The sequence below is a fragment of the Rhinolophus sinicus genome, linkage group LG15 (assembly GCF_036562045.2).
Source record: "Rhinolophus sinicus isolate RSC01 linkage group LG15, ASM3656204v1, whole genome shotgun sequence".
NCBI classification, from domain to species: domain Eukaryota; kingdom Metazoa; phylum Chordata; class Mammalia; order Chiroptera; family Rhinolophidae; genus Rhinolophus; species Rhinolophus sinicus.
The window spans coordinates 15316185-15337855 of record NC_133764.1 but is presented as its reverse complement, the minus strand read 5'-3'; the positions used below and the strand labels follow the sequence as shown (position 1 = coordinate 15337855).

At 48.0% G+C, this 21671-nt stretch overlaps 1 protein-coding gene across 1 annotated transcript in view; it reads right to left on the bottom strand.

The window, feature by feature from the left end:
• PITPNA (phosphatidylinositol transfer protein alpha) overlaps window positions 1-21404 on the bottom strand; it is a 36473-nt gene extending 15069 nt beyond the window's left edge. The window contains exons 1-9 of the mRNA XM_019755502.2: window positions 21162-21404; window positions 17408-17438; window positions 12693-12838; window positions 9288-9379; window positions 4925-4932; window positions 3763-3837; window positions 2549-2632; window positions 491-568; window positions 228-338 (exon numbers count right to left, since the gene is read on the bottom strand). Of these exons, the coding sequence (XP_019611061.1) occupies window positions 228-338; window positions 491-568; window positions 2549-2632; window positions 3763-3837; window positions 4925-4932; window positions 9288-9379; window positions 12693-12838; window positions 17408-17438; window positions 21162-21181 (645 nt within the window). The 5' untranslated portion in view covers window positions 21182-21404. The remainder of the gene's footprint in view (window positions 1-227; window positions 339-490; window positions 569-2548; window positions 2633-3762; window positions 3838-4924; window positions 4933-9287; window positions 9380-12692; window positions 12839-17407; window positions 17439-21161) is intronic.
• Between the last annotated feature and the right edge of the window lie 267 nt (window positions 21405-21671).

Genomic DNA, 21671 nt, shown 5'->3' with positions numbered 1-21671 from the left:
TGCCTCAGTTTCCTTCCATCACTCATGGTGCCCTTGGATACAGAGCATTAACCGTAAGACAGTTAAGTACAAGGGGTAGTGGAGGGGTGTCTAGGCGATCAAACTGAAATATGTGAATGTCAGCCACCTTAGGATACAAGTCACATGGGTTGTATGATCTTCTCTTGTTGGGCAGAACAGCCCCACCAACATACACACACTAGGAAGGCCTTACCCCGGTAACTTACCTTATGTATAAAGTTTTCCACTTTGTTCTGCAGGCCCCACCACTTGAACTTGACAGTAACCAGTTTGTATGCACACATGTATGGGCAGTCTTTCTGATTTACAAGTTCTTGCTGTATTAGAAACACACCCACAGGCAGGCAGATAACTAAGAGGGCAGACCTCTGACTCTCCCTTAGCCCAGTCCCAGCAATTCCCTTCCTCCTCTGTGAGAGGCCCACCCACACTGTGCCCAGCCCCCTGGTGGTGAGGGTGTAAACTGCACCTTCCAATTGGGGCCCAAGGGTCCTCGGCCTGTTTTGATAGATTTAAATTTTGCTGGGTCTTCCTCTGCCTTGTAATCCTGAGAAGTTGTAGAATTGGAGATGGAGGAGAGCGGGAGGGAGGGAGGACATAGGAGAGAGGGAGATAGGGGAGGACAGGGAGGGAGAGAAAGGGAGAGAATCAGATTTTCCATCAGATTATACTTTATACCAGTTTTAATGCTGCTGGCACACAGAAAATATAGGAAAATATTACAAACAAGATATAGAACTGTTTACATTTGCCTCAGAGGAGCATTCTATGTGATTTTCTCTGCCAGGGTTTGTTTTCAATTTTATCATATGAAAGTGTCACCAGACTGTCTGAGCAGGCATGTATTTCCATTAAGGCAGGGATTTTTAACCTGGGGTGAGCATTCAAATTACCAGGGACGGTTTCTTCAAAATACAGATTTCTGAGCCACTCCACCTATAACCCAATAAATAAGAATAACTGAATAACTGCAGGTAAGGGCAGCATGGATTTTTTTTTTTTTTTTAACCTCTGAAGGTGAGTCTAAAACACAGCCAGAGCTGAGAACAATTGGCTGTCACTGCTGAAATATTCTAATCTGATCTCCCTCTGGCTTGTTTTTTGTTTCAAACTGGCTTGTTTTAATAAAATCATAATTGGAAATGTTCAATGTATAGAACATAGACTGTTCAATGTATAGTTTCATCTTGTGTATTATTGTCAGTAGCACTTCACTGATTTATAATGCAGTCAATGCTGTATGTTAATTAACCATAACAAAAGTTTAATCTTTGGCTATTTCTCTGCATTGACTCATACGCGCCCAGGAAAAGCAAACTCATTATAGCATCTACTTAACAAAAATAACAAAAATAACAAAGATAACAAATATTTCTCTCTCTCTCTCTCTCTCTCTCTCTCTCTCTCACACACACACACACACACACACACACACACAGAGTCATAAAGTATTTCCCAAAGCTAAGATCATTTATATATGCTTTAAAAAAGTAAATCTTCCCCACCTCTGCTTCTCTCCATTCAACACGAGATAACTAGAGTTGACAAACTACTCGAAGAGTCACACTCTTTGCTAGTATTTCTGTTTCAGAAATATTGGGGTATGTTCAGTTTGAGAAAAACCATCAGGCTATGTACACTTACGAAAAATTCACTTTGCTATATATGTTATACTTCAATAAAAAGTCTTTTGAAAAATCCGTTAACCTTTTGAGGGTGGGAGTGGGGATATCCCACAAGCACAAGATGAAGCACAAGATGGTTTTCATCTTTTTGGAAATGCACACATCAAAATATCTTAAGCACACAGAGTGATTCTTGGAAGGAGGCATCACAGCCCTGGGATACGGAGAGCAAACACTTATTCCTGCTCATGGGCAGAGAGCCAAATTCCTGTGCCCGGATCCCAACAGGCCGCTGTCAGATAGGAAGAGTATTGAATGACGGGGAACTACCCTCTCCTTCCCCAAACATACTTCCTGGGAGCATAGTAATGAGCAGGAAAGACCCGATCCCCACTCTCTCCAGTTTTATGGTCCAGCAGTGGACTGTCCTTTCCCAGGTGCTTGCTGCCATGTTTGTCACTCTGAGAAAACACTATCAACTTCTTGAGGGCAGGGGACTTGTCTTTTCATATATCTGTATCCCTTACCTGGAACCCACCAGAACAGAGGACTCTGAACACAACAGGCAGGCAAAAAATGTTTCTTAGTTTCTGAGTTGGAACAATAACTTTGAGAACTAGTTTCAGGCTAAGTGTCACTTCAGCCAGGTAAGTCACCCTCAGGGCTGCCGAGAGCACCTGCGCTGTCCAGTGATATTTTCCAGAGGCCGAACAGGATACATACATCGAGGCCACTATTTCCCTGCTGTATCCCAAGGGAACTTAATACTAATTTAAAAAATAAAACCATACCCAAGAGAGAACTTCCCTTTGATCCAAGTTGGGTCTGGTTCCCTGTTTCTCTGACACTTAGATGTCATTTCTGCATCTCAAAGGCCAGCCACATCTCTCAGGAGCACCTACCTTGCTAAGTACTTGGCTTCGATCTGCAATGTCTATATATATGGCTTCCACATGTTTCCAGGTCTCAGGCTCCAGTTTATGCACCTGCAGGAACGAGGAGGACCACTGTGTAGTTTTTGTCAGATACAAAGCACTCTTTACCCAGAAGGAACACTATTCCCATAGCCAGAGAGGTGAGATTTCTACTGGTAAAGAATCACCTACAAAATTATACAAAGGGACAGGCGGATGGATTTTAAGTGGACGTACATTTCAGCACTAATGCTCTGACTTTTCAGGCTAATTACCACTTCAGTAGGTCAAAACCCTCCCAGGCTACCTATCGTACCTACATTATTTCCATATGTTCCCTCTTTGTAAAGACTATTTACACTCGGGGAGATGTTGCCTGCTTAGCCATATACTGCTTATTTTGATGCTTTTAAAAATTAATTTAAACAGGTTGCATATGTACAAGATATGAAATTATGATACAAATTCAAAATGTACCAAAGGATATGATAAAGAGTAACTCTCTTCTCCCACTCCAACCCTGAATAACACCACTGCTACCAGATTCTATGCACATACAAACATCCACGTGCAAAGATTTTTCTTTAAATATAAATGGTAGCACACATACACACTGTATTGCATCTTCCTTTCTTCATTGGACAATATATATTGAAGACTGTTCCTTATTGGTTCTTTTAAATGGCTGCATAATATACTTCTATATGGCTGCACCACAATTTATTTAACAGTGCCCTATGGATGGGCTCGCGTATTGTTTTTAATCTTTGGCTACACAAAGAATGCTGCAACGAATCTCCTTGTATGTTATTTCACACACGTGCACACATAACCGTTATGTGGAATTGCTAGTCAAGGTGTATTTTAAATGTGAGGAATTATTGGCAAATTGTGCTCTACAGAGGCTGTAATTCTGGTGTTTTAAAAATATAGCTCTTTTGTGTAAAGAGTTGTACTTTAGACCAATCCCAGTACTATGACCAGGCCTCTTAAGTTGTCTTAGAGAGCGTATTTTACAAATTAGTGACACAACAATCCCATGCTAGCAGGACAGGTCTAGGCAGAGGCTGTTGCCTTCCTGGCCAGGAAAAAGGTGGGCACACAGAGGCCCCCAAGATAGGGATGGTGAAGCTACAGGGCAGAGCCTCAGGACCCTGCTCCAAGGCCTGAAGTCCTTGGGGCTCTTGGGAAGTGCTACTCACATTCTCCTGGGTGCCAAGATCTGGTTTGTGCCAGGTTTCTATTTTAATCAAAAAGTCTTCTTTCATGTACTCATTCTGGAAGGGAGAGAAAAAAAAACCACAACCTTACGGTCACCAGACTCAAAGTTGGAGACCAACCAACCATCTCCCATGACTGGATCATAGGCAGTCGAGACACTCTAGCCTCTGCCCTATAATAACAGCTAACTTGACTGGGAGCCCACAACATGCTAGCCACGCATTATCTCATTTAATCCTCATCCCAGCCTGTGAGGGCTGCAGTAATATCGCCCTCATTTTACAGACGAAGAAAGTGAAGCTCAAAGGGGTGAGGTGACTTGTCTAAGGCCGCAGGGAGAATGACAGAGCTGGGCCTCAAAAGTCAGCTTTGTCTGACTTCAAAATCCATGGATGTCACCTCTCTGCCACACCACCTATGCACAGGGTGCTAACAGTTGATTAGCAGTGTGGGAAGAACACAGAAGGCTTCCTAACCAACCAGAAATGTTCACCACCACCCTATTCCCCCAGCCAGCCTTTTGCTGAGGCTGGAAGTTCTCTTTTCAGCAAATTAACCCTTCGTGCTAATTACTGTCTTCCTCCCTTAGGGCTTTTTAAAAATTGGAGCTACACAAAGGAGAAACACATTAGCCCATTAACTCCTTAGCAGGAATGAGGTTTCCGATGACTGCCTAAGTTAACGGGCAGGGACGAGGCACTGGATGAGGATGCTACAGGGTGGAGAGAAGGGGCAACGACACAGGGGACGGTCATGGACGAGAAACCTTCCTGCCTTCATAATGTTGCCAAGGGCCAGTGCTCACTGGGGTCAACAGATGCCCAAAGGAAGAGCCCCACTCAGGTCAGCTGAACAGACGTTTCTGTACAACCCTGAAAAGGCACGACCTGGGGACAGTAAGGGAGAGCTGGGACACCACGGTACTGACTGCTGCACCTTACAAAGCGTCAGGCCAATGTAGCTTAAAGCAAGAGGCCACTGTGCCAGTGAACAGGTTCCCCCTTAGGACAGAAAGGGTTAAGCTTCAACAGCTCTAAAAGTCACCCAAGAGAAAGAGGGCTACCCGGGACCCTGTGGTGCAGTTCCAATTATTTCTTTTCTTCTAAATCATCTACAATTCCAACCCCCCCTGAAAATACTTACTGTAATAACTGCTCCAAGGCAAGGACATGGAAAGAAGAGAGAAAACGATTAATGAGGATGAATAATGAGGATGCCCCTCTGCCTCACAGGCCACAGTAGCCAGAGAGTTCTCCGCTCCCTGGGGCTTATTCCGCAATCACTCTCCCAGCCCCAGTGAGTGCATTTGGTCCCTCACATGCACCAACGCTCACGTTTCAATCATTCAAAAACCCCAAAAGACCAAATGTGGAATTTAATTAAAGAGATGCCACTATCAGCTCGCTGAGGTTCGTTCTGGCTGGGCGAGGAAAGGGGACAGGCTGAGGAGCTGAAGCACTGAGACCCTCCACTCTGCTGCAGGGCGTCACCTGGTGTCCTCTCACCCCCACCCACTTCCCAGGGCACAGAGCAGGGCACTTTAGGCCAGGCGCGGTCTATCTGCCTTCTGCATCCCTCTCCTCTCACTGTAACCAAACCTCTCACCCTCTACACTCCTGCTCATTGTAACGAGACCCCCTCGGAAAGCACAGTTCAATTATTTATCAGAGAAAATGACTGCAGCTCTAATGTCACTGGGGAATGGACTAGCTCTCCTCTAGACAGCAGCCCAGATCATTCTGTACCCTCTGAATTTAGGAGTTATCTCAATTTCTGATGGATGCCACACTGCCGTGTTTGGACCATTTGGGGGGCTAATCGTCAGACCCCGTAAGTCCAAAACTGCAACTAAGGTTACCTGTGAGATTGAGATGAGGACAAGGGGAAATATAAGGGCTAAGATACACCTTGTATAGAAATAACCCAAGAGACTATAGTAATTTCCCCAATTCCAGTGAAAGAAACTTGGCAGAAAGCACCAGATTAAGATTATAATTGAAAGGCCTACTGAAGTAACTGCCCTGTTATCAGCTTGGAGAAAACCGTGTTAACAAAAATGAAACGATATGGATAATATCCAGTGAAGGGAAGTCCAAAGAGGCCAATTTGGCAAAAATTTTCCAGCGCTGTCCTGGAACAGGAGCCCTGGGCTGCGAATGTGGCACTTGTAGCAGTCCCATCCCGGGAGTAAGGACAGCAGTGGTGGGCTGGCCTGGTGGCACTGGCCACGAAGGTTCCACTAACCACCTGATTCTGAACCCATGTTCTCCAAGTAACCTTCTCCTCTAGTTTTCAATCAACAGACTCAAATGTCTGATCGTGTAAGCAAGTGACCATTTTCACTACCTGTTGGCATTCTGATTATATTTTGGTTTCTCATGCAGAAGAATCCACAAGGAAAGAATGCCCTCATCAGGAAACAGGAAGATCTGGTTTCATTAGTCATTTTGTATTTCAATATAACTTAATATATTGGCATATGGGGGTTTTATACATTAGTCTGTTTGAGACCCTGAGAAACAGATTCACTCAGTTCTGACAAATTGGGTTTCTGAAACTAATCTGAAGGTGGTGACCCTCCATGGGTTTTACTGCCAATTTGGGTGACCAAACAATCACCCCTAATCTTCTCTAGCCCTCCCTGCCCCTCTGCATTCACAGCATTCTCTTTTCTTCAAACTGCAACCCTGGGCACACTGGAAAACTCCCATGAAACACTATGCAGTTACAAAATTGGGATTTCCAAATAAGACTAATAAGGTACTTTAAAACCATGGCTCAGTGAGACTGTATTCAGCCGAGGGTGAAGGCTAGAGGGAGAGGTAGAAAGGAGACACATGTATTTCCCTCTTCTGCTTTCATTCACAGGCCAAACCCACCTTACCCCGAACTCACGCCCCAACCTATCAACAAGGGAAAGAGACAGGGACAAATAAGAGGATAGAAAGAGCTGATAACGAGTATTCCAAATCCATTTTCATTCCACTCAGAATAAGGCTAGAGCCTTCTAAAAGGCACGAGGGCTTTAATCCATGCTTCTTTATCCATCTCACCTCAAACTGACATCCTCAGGCCAAGCTTAGATGTTTGAGCTAATCATCTTTTTCCTATCAACCCCCAGAGGAAACTGGAAAGTAACCATCCTTGTTTATCTCTCTTATTTTAAAAGAGTAAGCATCTAATTGAACAGATCTAAGATTCAAGATATTCATTTCACATGATAGGTCAGCACCTGCTGAAGAAACCAACCTTCTCTCCCCCCTCTCTCTGCCCCTCCTCTTTATGTAGTATTTAGAAATTACCTTTATCTCTTTTTTATCTTTTGGCCAAGGATCAGGATAATATGTGAACGAACATTTGGTGTCTAGAAAAATGCCCATGTCAGCTGCAGCACACTCCCCAGAATTACTCAGAGGACAGTGGCATCTCTCAGTTGGCACAAGCTGTGTACCCAGAACCCTGCCCCAGGCATGGAGGAGTCCACGCTATCCGTTTGCCTCCTTTATGCCAAGTTGGCTAAGGTTCTTATGATGCATGCTCAATGCTTGCTACTCTGTTAGACATCAAGAAAATTCCCCTTTGGCCCTAGACCAGACACACCCAGGCACAGTGCACATGGTCTTTTAAGAAAGTGGGTGCATGCCTCATTTTTTTTTTTTTTTTTTGGATTGGGGAACAGTGTGTTTCTCCAGGGCTCATCAGCTCCAAGTCGTTGTCCTTCAATCTAGTTGTGGAGGACGCAGCTCAGCTCCAAGTCTAGTCGCCGTTTTCAATCTTTACTTGGAGGGGGCGCAGCCCACATCCCATGCGGGAAGTGAACCGGCAACCTTGTTGAGAGGCCGCGCTCTCACCAACTGAGCCATCCGGCTGCCCAGGTGCAAGCCTGTTTTCTAGGAATATTAACAGTTTCCTGCCCAATGCTTAGGGAATAGTGACATTCACATTTTCAGTTATAGCAATAAAATTCTGAAGTGCCACACATCCCAGGGCCCATCAATGACTGTTGATCTCCTGACACGAGGTTCTTGAACCTGTATAGGGCCCCTGAGGACTGGAGGGAGCAATGACCCTGTGCCCTAGACGTCAGTCATTCCCAAGTTCACAGGATAACAACCACATGGGTGGAGTATCCTCATCAGACACAATCTAGGGAGTGCCAGATCCCGGCAAGTAAGGCAGCGGGAGTGGTCCATGTAAGCAGAGGCTGGCGGGAGGACCCAGAGCCAGACTGTGTGCAAACAAATGTAGGCTGGCTGGGAAAAGGCCACACACCTCACAGACAAGTTCTAGGGGACCTCTAAGGACCACCGTAGGAGATGGACCAGTACCAGCTTGAGCCCTCTAAGAGATCTACTCTGAGGTGGCTTTTGAGACCTAGGAATCCTGGAAAGCTAGGAGTCTGCACTACTCAAATCGAATCCCAGGTCAGGAATAGAAAGTTCTCTGTGGAGGTTCCAATCTTTCTTTTCCAGAAACTCCAGGTAGGACTGGCCAAGATTAAGAAAATAATTTCACTCCCACCTTTAACTATAGAACATGTTGGTTTAGCGTAAGCCATTGATTCAGGGCTCTCAACAGTACCTTTCCTCCTTCTTGCCCCCAACCCCCATCCAAATCTGCATGCACACAGCATGTATTATTACCTAACGTATTTGAGGGATAGCTGTTTCTAAATCCTTTGTCATCAAAAACTGGCCTTATTTGTACTTTTCCCCAGTAACATCAGTTTCCTTTGCTATGTTTTCTTGGTGTCCAGGCTCTTTCCTCTGACTGCTGCCTCTCTCGAGAGTCCCTGACCTCAATGCCAAACACAAATATATCACATTAAAACGGAAAATTTCAGTATCTAACAATAAGGGAGTAGTTTAACAAGATCACAGTACATTCATGCAATGGAATACTATGCAGCCATTACAAACTTTAAAAAGTAGGAGACTACGTAGTGACAGTTTCAAGGCTCTCCATTTACTGAGTAAAATGAGCGATTTAATAATTAATATGATATGATCCAAACTTTGTCTGGAAAATGTGTCTAGAGACTTTACATATGTATGTGTATGTAAGCATTAAAAAGGAGAACTAGAAAAAAAGACACTACAATGTTAACAGTCACTGCCTAGGGATGGGAGAAGCATGGGTCATTACTTTCTTCTAATTATATGTACTTTCCAAAATTTAAACTGAGAATATTACTTTTGTAATCCCTGAAAACAATCAAAATTATCATACCACCCCCAAATAAGAGGGGTTGGTTCTGTGCCATCTCAGCCCATGACTATCTGGTGGTTCCCATGCACCTGGCTGCCAAATTGTACTAGATGACACTGGCACTCACCGCCAGCCTCAGCCTGAAAGGAGCCCCTAAACTCATTCTTCCACTAGCTTAATCTGCAGAATGAGCGTGGGACCCAAAACCCCAAATCACCCCCAACACTGGGTCTGCTTGACCACACCCTCTGTCCATCTTGGGGCCCGCACTCCAGCTTCTAGCCAGGTCTGCACTCACCAGTTCTGCAATAAGGGTAGGCATTCCATGCTTTTTCATGTATATTCAGGGCTCCCTCTGGGGCCAGCATTCGAACAAACGTCGGTACTTTGCTATAGTGAGAAAAAGGGGTTAAGAAGAGAAATGGAGGAGAGAATTAGAAGAATATGGGATTTTACATCACATTTTTCAGGCCACAGCTCCAGCTTCTTCAATGGGGCACTGACAAGTCAACTTCCATCAGTAGGTTACTCTGGTGTGTTAGAAGCCACCTGTCAGAGCCTGACCCCCTGACCCCCTGAGCTTGGCTGGCTACTAACGTCCACCCACATCCTGCCCCACCACCCACCAGAAACAGGACCGCAGGTGACACCCCAGCTAACCTGCCATGGCTTATCAGCCATTATATTATCACTACACTTTTCTCCAGCGCTCCCGGGCCCAGGGCATTATATTCTACACTGCAATGATGAGACACCTCCAAGGATGTACCAGTCCAGGTTTATGGGCCAGAGTGACTCGCGATGATCTGATCTGCTACTGTCAGTTCTGGGATGGCAGGGAGGGCCTGGGGGCCATCTGCCTCCCAGGACAAAATATTTTCTTCTATTCAAGCCTTCTCATCTCAGGTTACAGAACAGCATGTTCAGTAAGAGCTGTTCTTGTTACTTTTTAAAGGTACATATATTCCTCTTCCTTAGTTTTTCACTGGTAATCTAAGTCGTCGTTAGCAGGCTCCAGCAAGCTCATCTGCTTCAGCGCCTGAGGCTTAAGAAGAAAGCGCTAACCCAGTGCAGAGCTAACACCCTCTGAGATTTACTCACTCACTGCCACACCCACTCAGGCCAGTATTGCCATGTGCCAGGCACCGCGATACAAACAGCACTCCACAGACGTGCCTCATGCCTTCAAGGAGCTTACATTCTAGTGGGGAGAATAACCAGCTAGGCAGAGGACAACACTTAAGCGCGTGCCATAATGGACAAGCACAGGGCTCGGGAGGCAGAGCCGAGAACACGGTGCATAGGGACGCTCCTCAGGAGAGTTAAGAAATAAATGAACACACACAGTAGAGAGTGAAGTGGACTAAGCTGGCAAAAGGATAGGAGTGGGGTGAGAAAAGATGGGAGAAGAGAAAGAAGTTCAGAGAAGCTAGTGTAAGGTGTGGGTGAGGTGGGGTATACAAGAGAATCTGCAGAGGCTGGGTCATAAAAGATATGGTGAGTGACGTCAAAGGGTGTGGACCTTATCTGGAGGGCAAAGGGAAGCCATCTATAGCTTGTAAGCTGGGGAACAACAGCTCTGCCTTCTGGAGGGAATGCTCAAAGCTGTGCGGAGAGATGGAAAGCAAGACGAGTTAAGAGCTACCATAGTAACTGATGAAAGGAAATGGGAAGATTGGAGGTCCTAAGAAGATGGAGTCAACAGAACTTGATTTGATATAAGGGACGAGGAAGAGGGTGGTGGTGAACCCGTGTTTCTGAATGGGGTAACTAGATGGCTGACAGGAAGGCTTTGGTCCTCCTGCAGAAGGTGGGTGTTGCATTCAGCACATTTTCCTTTTTTTTTTTTTTGCAGTTGGGTGTTTGGAGTTAAAGAAAGAGTAGTGGTAGGAGCTCAAAGTTTATACCCTCTTGTAAGGAAGAGGGTAAGACAGGTCCTACAGACCTCCATAGGTTCAGACCTCTTCTCTGAAACACTGGTTGGACCAACTGAGTCCTGAGGAAACAACTGGGCCCTTCTACTATCCCTTTTCAAAATCCTCTTTAAAAAACACAAATGCAACTATAGGGAAGGCGTATCTCGAGCCTTATTATTATTTTTTTAAATGTTTTAAAATTTATTTTTCAGTTGGCATACATCTCGAGCCTTATTTTAATCAACTGTGAGTGGCTCGGTAAGGATTGGTTGGCAGTTAACTCACGGCAGGAATAGAGGAGGATGAAGAGGAGACATGAAGGACAAAGCATACTTACTGGCTAGGACATGGAATCAGGGTGAGAGGCCCCCACCCCAACCCCCACTTCACAGCGATGCCTTCTTCCCGGCTCCAGCACTCACAGAATCCTGGCCCGCTCTGGGCTAGCATCTTACATCCCCAGAGCAGCAGACTACATTAAATGAGGGATTTTACCCAATGAAGATGCAATTGGTTTTAGTTCAGTTTGGTGACTAGAAATTAAGATTCAGGTTTTGGGGCGGCCGGTTAGCTCAGGTGGTTAGAGCACGATGCTCTTAACACCAGGGTTGCAGGTTTGATCCCTGCATGGGCCACTGTGAGCTGCACTGTCTACAACTCGATTGAAACAACTACTTGACTTGGAGCTGATGGGTTCTGGAAAAACACACTTAAAAAATAAAAGTTTAAAAAGAAAACAAGATTCAGGTTTTAAGTTGCACAATAATGTGAGATGTACTTAATGCCACTGTTATACCCTTAAACATGGTGAATTTTATGTTATGTATATTTTACCACAATTTAAAAAAATATTCAGGTTTTTTTTTTTCTCCAATTCTGAATAGTTTCTAAAACTAGCGTGATTTAACCTCCATTCTAGCTGGTATATGTTTACCATTGCTTTCAATGGCCTTTAGGTCCGTTCAGAGTTTGCTGAAATATTATTGCTTTGGTTAGGAATTCAGCAAATCTGTGTGGTTTGCTATGGGTTTTGGTACACAAATCAGTTCAAATATTTAAATATTTATGTCTTTGAACCAGAGAGAGGTACCAAAATTTCTCTAGTAGCTGATTTTTCAATATCAGACTTTAAAATACTACCTGACCCAGCAATTCCACTTTTAGGAACATTTACTGTAGATCTACATATACAAGTACATCACAAGATTTGCGCAGAAGGAGTTTTACTGGAGTACTGTATGTAAACATCTGGAAATGACTATAAACATACGTAAGAGAAGACTGGTAAAACAACTTACAGCACAGCTGTACAAAATAATACTGTGTACTTCAAAAGGTTGAGACCAAATATGCTGACAGTGAAAGAAAGATATGATATGATGAGTAAAAAGGGCAAAGTCCAGAACAGTATATATTAGTGTGATCTCATTTATGTGAGATAGCAATAAAAGAAATGAACACGCCTTTACACACACTCTCTCTCTCTTTCTCTCTCTCCATCTCTCCTCACAATGACAATGAGTATTACTGTGAGAAGGGCCCACAAGAAACTAAACACGTGTATCACCTGTGGGGACTGGGAACGTGGTGGGGCAAGTGTTACTTTTAAAAAATAAAAAGCAAAACAAAAACCCTTTAAATGAACAAAGAAGTACTACCACCTACACCCACTCTCACAGGTGAAGCAACCTGAGCAACCAGCTAATAGCCTGGAAACACCCCCCCCATTATCCATTATCTCCACTTCAAAACCAGGACACCTTCCGGCTTGGGGCCACAGCACGTACCTCTGTAAATGGTAGATCTTGTGTGTGTACTGGCCTTTCTCACCGTCCTTCTCATAGGGTTCGTTCACCAGGACCTCCACGCCTTCACCACCACCCGTTTCATTTTTGCTGGCTTCAGCCACAGAGTACAGCTGTCCTACTTGATACTACAGTAACAGAGAGATGGGAGTTAATTGTCAATGTGCAATCTTCTTGAGAGTTACACATAGTCCAGTTGCCGGTAACTGTCCAATTAGATCACTCTGGGTCCCCTCATCTGAGAACTCATTCTGAAGTTTCAAATGGGGCCTTACCCAAATCTGCCCAAAGCAACTGAGAACGCTGCTCCATGGCCGCTCTTTAGCCATCAGAGGTGTTTCATTTCATCCTTCCCATTTTCATACCACCATCCACCCAGAAAACAGAGTACAGAGTCCAAGGTAGCTTTTGTCCTTGGACCTGCTTCTGCTATTAAGACCCCCAAACAAGATCTGGGTTAACTGCCTGAAGTCTATTTATCCTAGTCATTTAAACAGATCCTAAGACACGACTTCTTGTCAAAGAAAGTTACCCAGTGCTCTGTGAAATCCACCTCTGCTATGAAACTGGCTCATCTACTTGCTTTTTCTCCAATGTTGGGCCCCTCCTCACCCTGCCAGCAGCTCAGAAAAGGCTTGCAGGCCACCAGGCCTCCTGATGCTTTCCAGATTCCTGGCAGGGCTGAAGCAAATGCCCTGCTTCCCATATTAGATAGCACAGATTCCTACCCCACGGTCTGTGCTGGCTGGGTACACCCTCCGTGTTGGCACCCACTAGATGGCAAAGCCTAGTTTTCCTTTATTTGGGTCACATGCCACCCTATCAAGTCACCAGTCAAGATCACTGGCCTCCTCTGACCCCCTCAGGACAACTCAGTGTTAGGGCCAATGACCTGGGCAGTGCTCTGGCCTGTCCCTTCTGCTCCCGTCTCTCTGAGGGAAGCTGTGCGGAGGGAAAAGTAAGGTGAAAAGGGAATGAATAGGAACAGTTAATGCAGCACATTATATCTACACCAAAGGATGCATTTTCCCTGTCTCTGCCAGTGCCAACCAGGCACAACAATTTACAAAGTATGAGAGAAAGGTACTTGATTACCCAACATGTTGTGGGGAAAGATAAAGGTTTTCCTTGCCCTCTACGCCCCCTCTCTAAGCTCCTGGTACTCCCAGGAGTGAAAGATGAGAGCATTTTGTTTCCCTTTGAGATTAAAACAGAGAGGCTGAGTCTCTGGGCAGTTGCCACTTAAACCACTGCCTGCAAGATCAAGGAGCAGAAGCAGCTTCCAGGACTGTTTCACCTCAGACTTGGACGCCTACTCGACCAGGCAGCTTCCTAAGCACCATAGGGAAATTTCTGGGCAAATTCCAGAAGGCGAAGCAGCAGACCAGGACAACTCACTGTTCAGCACGAAGCTGAAAGAGCCCTAACATCCAAAGCAAAATCCCAGCACAAAATGCCCAGGAAAGGCCCAGGCAAGCAACCAAGGCTCAGCTAATCCCATAAAGAGGGACATCTGGGTGACAGCCCAGTATCTTGACCTTGCTAATCCAGAGCAACATCGGTGTTGCCTCAAGGCCCCCACGGAACCCCCAAGCTGTCCCTGTGCCTTTAGGCACACATGAAAACCCCTACCAAGTGGGTCAGGGTTTGGCTGAGCCTAAGAAGGAGCAGTAATTCTGTTTCAAAGAAGTCATGAGAACATCTAACCACTGACTCAGCAATCCTAAAGGGCAGGATGGGGAAAGAGCCTGGTGGCTGGGCTGCATTGCCTGCTGGTGGCGCTGCTTGGGGAGGGGCTCCAGGCAGAGACTTATCTACTTCACTGGCTCCTCTTCACTGCAGGAATCAGAGGGCAGGCTTAAGGGGATCAGTCTGTGGGGCTGGCATCTTCCCCCTTTAATCTCTCTTGATAGTCTGATCCTTTAATCCCAACGGGACAAGTGAAGGCAGTTTTGTTAATCCAAAGGGGTAAGCAAGTAAGACTGGCCTCCACAAGCTACAAGTGAGGGATGCTTCCCTTTGGTGTAGTGGCTCCACACCCTGGGAAAGCAGAAAGCAGCCAGACTCAGACGGGCTAGAAGTGGGGGTGAGACCATTACATCAGACAAAGAGCCCCTAGTTGGAGACTGGGATTCCAGCCACCTCAGACCTAGGACATTGCTCCCTGCCCTTGAGGTTTGTTCCCTTGTCCCAAAGAACTAATAATGTACTCAGCTAAGGAAAACAGAGACTCCACCACTTGGGCAATCTGGGAGTGGGAGTCCAGGAAGATGCAGTGGGCGGGCCGGAAACACTGACGTACAACATGTCAAGAAAACCAGCAGGGCTGTTGGTCCCACCCACATAGGCCTGTCAGACCAGTCGCCATAGGGGGATGGGGCCATATATCTCTGGAAATGAGAAGTAAAACAGCCCTGCCCACAGCAGAGGGTGGGCCTACCTGAACCAGGAACCTGTAGGGGACACACCCATGGCATAGCCAGGGCTTTCCTGCTCTGCTGCAGAATGCACAGAAACCCTGAATAACGTGGCCAAAGGCTCTGGCCAGCCAGAAGCTAATTCGGCTCCAAAATATTGATTTGGGCCATCAGGATCGTTATAAAGACATGCTTCCCACTCTTCTCTTTCTTCTCTTTTCCCCCTAACGGAGAAAGCTCTGAGGGCCTCAAATCATGGCCTCTAAGTAGGAAGTGAACCCAACAGTCACCTGACAATGGGTTGTTCCCATGGGAACCATGAGTCAGGATGGGGTTAATGATAAAAACTCTGAGACGGTTGGTCATTACTTGTTTCTTCGTCAGCCTCCCATTCCAGATTTTCTGATCTTCTGGAATTAAGGTTCAAGCCATCCAACTAGCAACTCCTGCTTCAACCCTAGGCCATGCACTGCTTTCTCATCTGCGGTTTCCAGCTGAGAACAGGTCGACCATCACCAGGCAGCCAGATAAATCCTAACCAGCACTTCCCCAGCTCCTGCTTAGACTTTCGGCTCTGCTCCCCCCACCCTACCACTTCCTCAATGCTGCAAAAAAAACCAAAAACCACCACAAGCTAAAAAACCGTTCATCACAGACACTCTGAAGGTGAGTTCCCCTTTCCCTCCATTCTCGGCCATAAGCAATCAGTGTTCCGGCCCCTCCAGCCTTACTGCAGAGCAGCCAGGACGCGCTCTAGACAGCGCTGGCCCTCCTGGGTCTGCCGCACTTCCCAGAGACAGTCCCACCCTTCGTGCCATCAAAAAACTCGTTGTGAAAAGATCGGCTTCACCCCTAAACACCAAACTGAAGTACTCCAGAGTTCCTGGGGACATCTTCCTGACTGGGGGTGGGTGGGATCATGCTTTACGGCAGAGAGGGTGTCACTGGACCCCCAAGAGCTGAATTTCAGGGCAAGGGACACACTGGGCCTTCCTGCTTGGCCTCCTGGTTTAGAAAATCATCACTGACTATTTTTCACAAACATAGCAAGGCCCCCAAAGGAGGTGGGTTAACGGTCCCCCAAGCCAACATCTGTCAGCCCAAGCATTTGGGCCCCACGTCCATCTCGGGGCCTCCAGGGATCGCAGAATCTTCCACCAGCCCCCTGTCCTTGTTTCCCTAGTCTCACTTCTCTTAGCTTTCTTTCCCAGAATTCCCAGACCAAGTTCGAGGCCCACCTCTGGCTCCTTCCCCCAGGAGTCCACAGCTCTTATCAGAGGAGTAGCCTACCACTGGAGACAACCCTCTAAGGGGCCAAGGCCTGCCCACCCCTTTTGGGGGGTCAAGAAGATTGGATATTTGTCTCATCTAAAATACACTGCGGGCTCTGTTGGCCGGATTTCATTTTTCCAAGGTCCATTTCATATTTGGAACAGACTGGAAGTTATCATGCAGACCGGAGCTTCATGCTGACACTGCAGGAAAGAGAATGACTGAGGGCACTAGATCGGCTGACAAACTTCACCCACACTTGAGCTTCCGTGGAAGCTGTGGGGGGTGCCCTGTGGATTCAGAAGGAAGCAAAGAAGAAAGCTGTGCCAGGAGAGGAGAGTGGAAGAAGTGCAGAGAAAGGGTGGGACAAGGGAGGCTCTGTGCAAGTTCTCTGCTGTCCAAGAGACCAGCTCTGAGTCAGCATGGCCTCTGAACCCTCCTGTGGCAAATCCTGCCAGATCCCCATTCAGGGATGGCAGGCCCAAGAACCATAAAAGGACAGAGGGCAAGCCAAGCCCATTTGGTATTGCATGCCCTCCGTAAAAGGAGGGTTCTGGGCCTTGGTCTTCCTAGCAGTCACCTAGAGTGTAGCTAGGGAGGGCCCCAGAGGTTTCCTGCCCTGCTGGTTTATTGCACAACTGGACAGAGCCATGCACACTTCGCAGTCGAGTCACGGAGGTCCCAGAAATGCACACACTCAGTCCCCTCAATAACATGTCCCCAAACAGGCACAGTCCCAGCAGGTAAAGGGGGCTGGTTTAGTTTCTATTTAGTCACCTAGTATGCCAACAGCTTACTAGCTGTTGCACACGGTTGCCCAGACATACAAAATAAGTGCTTTCCTTCAACTGAAAGTGATACCAGGAAAATTCACATCGAGTACTGATTATCTCAACGTTAGAACAAACGTGAAAACCATACAAAGAGTGTGGGCTACTTGGAGCCCAACTTAGCTAATGGTCATGAGCAAGTATATACAACTATGGATAAAAACGAAGAAGGACTTACCTCATCTACAGACACAGGCAGGATGACGCGACTGTAAGAGAGGGAAAACAGTATCAACGTCAGCCTCTGAAACCTGCCCAAGGCTCTTTAAGCAGCATCTTAGAATAGTATTAAACATTTTGTTGCATCTGACACTATAGGCATTGTCAGAAACCCGGAGAGAATGGCTAGGATGCTCTGTGACCTTCTGACATCCCATTTAGAGCCCTGTGATTCGGTGCAAACCTATCCCCTAACCAGCTACGCCTCAGGCCTCTGACTCACACTTGGGACTGTCTCCTCCCTCTCTTCCACTAATATCTTCCTCAACAAAACTTACCAAGGAGTCTAGTAAAACAGAGAGGTGAACACAGGAGGACCCACCCCTGCAAATTCTGAAGCCAAGATGAGGGAGGAGTCATACCCAAAGAATCAGGCCCTGGGGATTTACATCTCTGTGGACCTAACCTCCCAACAATAGCCCTCAAGGTGAAAGGCTAGGAAGGGGCCAAGCTCCTTGGAGACTTAATTACTCTAAGAACATGCACCAACCATCTCTGCTCTGAGAGAGGATATTACAATATAAGCTACTACCACAAAGCCACCAAGAGAGGACACCCAACTTGAGTCCTAACCAGAAGCTGTCCACAGGCCCCCCCAACTGATCAGTCACCATACTGGTCAGAAATCCACAAAGGTGCAAGGACTAGTGACACTCCAGGTGGCTTGCATTTGTAACGCAAACCAACAGCCAACCCCCAGTTCAAAGCTTTGAAGTCAGAGGGCTGAGACAAAAACGCTGGGTTGGATTCATACAAATCAAGTGGGGATGGTCAGTTTCCACATCCGAGCTGGAACCCCCCGGAGCCTCCTGTATCTTGTGTGCTTGGTGAAGCATGAGCTGCTATGCTCTCTGTCCTGTGCAGTGGTTCCGCCAATCAGGATCCTTGCCCCTGGCTGGTAAATAGTCCACTCACTATTTTCTAGTTCCACAAAGGTTCCCAGGTAGAAAGGAGGACACAGAGGGGTCTGAGGAAAACATCACACTACAGGCAAAGCACTGGGCAGAAAAGTAGCAGGAAAAACAAAACGAGCTCAAAGTCTTCACTGCCTCCTAACACCCGTCTTCCAGAATGACTCAAATAACGTAAATCCTGCAGGTTATGGGATGCTGTCACTAATGCATTAGAGAAAACCGGCAATGCAGAAAAACACTCCAACTTGGAGTCCACAATTTCAGCACCCTCAGTAGAAACTTCCTAGAAAACAATCAGCCTTTTATCTTCAAGAACAGCAGTCAAAATCACATCCAAGATTTTGCAGAAATCCAATCAAGGAGAATCCTGTTAGAGGAAGTGTCAGAAAAATCAACAGGGACAACCTCTAAACCCTGGGTGGGCACCAACTCTCCTCCCCAAAAGGATGACCAGCATCAGCCAATTCCTGACAGGATGCTCGGAGGCTGCTTCCATTACAGCTGCACACCAGGACGTTTCTCCCGGGCTCCTTGGAAGCAGACCCACTCCAGCAGCAATAGGGTGCAATTCCAAAGGATAGGGCCACAGAGGCAGTGCTGGGCTGGCTGGGGCTCTGCTCACTTCAGTGTGACCTTCACTCGCACCCTTCCCAGAGCTGCAACGCTGCAGCCACAGCCCAATGTCTCGGAGGCCCCCCTCCCTGTCCCCTGCCTAGGGATGCACACACATGCCCGAGCACACACAGAGCACAAGTCAGACAGGAAGGAACCGCAGATGACAGGCAGGCTCTGCATCCCCGGCACCTTGGGCCTTTCCCCGGCGGGCTTCAAGGGGAGGAGAACAAAGAATGGGAAGGGAGGACCTCTCTTCAAAACTCACTCAGATCTCTTCTGAAGGTCCCTTCCCTTCCCTGCCTGATCTTCGTTACAAAACTACAGGTTTCTACAGATTCTAGGCTTTATCTGGGAATAGACAAAAGGCTCAGGAGAATGGGAAAAGCCTGTCATCAGAACAGTCAAGATTAGAACCCAAAGTGCACCACGCTCTCCTCCTGTTGACATCCCAAGATTTTCCCTCCTCACTACATCAAGCTCCAAGCCTGGCGGAATCGATTTCAGACTGGATGTCAAGAAATAAAGGTAGAAGGGCTTCAAAAGAATGCTCTTCAAACGCGGTGCCGAGCTGGGAGGACACCCGAGTTTCTGCTCCCTTTGTTATCTAAACTCCACACTACCTCCTAAACGTCCGAAACACCTCCAAGGAGCAAGTCAGATGGGATGGGGCGAAGTGCCTTCACTGACAAAATGCAAACTGCCCCTCCACACACCTGCCTGGCGACCAAGTGAGTTCCACCAGTTGCTCTCTACTTGGACATCTCCCACTTTCAGAATTCCTGGGTTTCTGGAATGCTGCCCACCTGCCTTCCCCTCCAGGGAAGTACAATTTTACTATAAATTCTGCACACATAAATCCAATCTCTCCTCTTTGGAAAGAAAAATAAAAAGTCCCGAGATGTTTCTTTGGAACCATGAGCTACAGGGATGGGTCATCTCACATTTGAAAGATTTAACAATCCAAACGTCCTCCCCTGTCATGCCTCCAATCCCCTGGCGCTCAGGAGCAAGCCCATCTCCCTGCACCGGCTGTCACTAGATGCCCACTCCCCAGTCACTACTCAAGAACTCCCTCATCCTTCACTGTCCTTTTCTCAATTAATGGCTTTATATAAGGCAACCTCCGCAATTCCTCAAAGCAATTCCCCATCTCTTTGCACCAAGACTGAGAATTCCCTAGGCGGTCCCTGCCTCGCAGCCACTCCAGTAAGTCTTACCTTTATTCACAAACATTCTCTTTTCAAACTGTCTTCTACCCTGTTAACAATCTAGCCTTTTTCCATCACCATCACTCCCCCATATCACTTCGCGGCTCCCCAGTATTTTCTGGACTCCTCACCCAAGTGTCTCCGAGTTGCAAGCAATCACCTTAAATCAGCAGTTTTTGGCAACACCTTCTCTTCTGTACCTGCCACTTGGGCACCATGTCATGCCACCAGTCCCCTCTGCCATCTCCTTAGCTCCTTCCCGTCATCCCAGCCTGGCCTTGACTCCCTAGTCCTTTCCCTGTGTCCACTTATTACAGTCCTTCCCCTGAAGCCTAAGGCAGCCACTTATTCCCCAGGTTGCCCTCAGCACTCCTCCCCATCATCTCAGCTCCATCCCTGAAGCGGTGGTATCCCACCTTCTGAGCCTGAGTGCGGTGCGGCCCCCACGCCCTCCCCACCGCGGGCGAACTCACCCACCCCGCCTGCCCTTGTCTAACAGTTCTTCAGCCCCTCTTCCGCAGGTCCTCTCAGCCACGCCTGCAGTCCTGGCTGGTCCCTACGTCCCTCAGCCCCCACTAAAGAACCAACCCACATCTCATCCCGTGTTCTGGATCCCTTCAAGCCCTCCTCACGCCTGGTCCGGCTCTCACTGTCCCCTTGACCCCTTCTCAGGCCCCGTCGGGCTCTCATTGTCCCCTCGGCCTCTCCTCCGGCCTATTCGGCCCTCACTGCCCCTTGGGCCCCATCTCAGATGCTGCCTGTCCCTCTCTATTCCCACTGGTTCCACCCCAGGCCCTGTCCGGCCCTCACGGCCCCCTCAGCCCCTGATGGGCCGCCTTACAGCCCATCCAGCGCTCTCCATCCCCTCGGGCCCCGGCCGGCCGCTGCATCCCCTCCACCAGGCCATCAGCCTCCCTGGTCGTCATCCCCGACCCTGCCTTCCTCGTCGCTTCCGCACGGCCGGCCAGACACTCACTACTCCTTGAGCAGCACCATGTCGCTTGGCGGCTCGGCGGCTGCCCGCTGCCCGCCCGGCTTCCCGCCCGCTTTCCGGCGGCCGCTCTCCCCGTGGCCTGGCCCGGCCCGGCTGCCTGTGCGCCTTCGTCGTGGTCTGCTCCGTCCCCGCCGCTCTCGCTGCGGTCGCCGCGCCGGCTCCTGCGTCCCGGCCTCACTGCCTCCCGCGCCTCTGCCGACGCCGCCCGGAGCTCCGGTTCCGCAGCGCCGCGCGGGGGCGGGGCGTCTCTGCGGCAACCAGAGCGTCACACGCAGCGGTACGCGCTGACCTAAGCGCGGAGGCGGAGCCTTCTCGGGCCCGTCCCCTCCTGTCGCTCAATGGGCAGCAGCGTTGGCGTCCGCGTCCGAAAGGGGCCCTGGGCGTGCACAAGACCCGGGCAGTAGGCGGAGCAGGCGATGAGGTGTTGGGCAGGGTCCTAGGTGTGACTGCTCTGCAGGGGGAGCAGATGCACCTGTATGCTCGGGCCTCCCC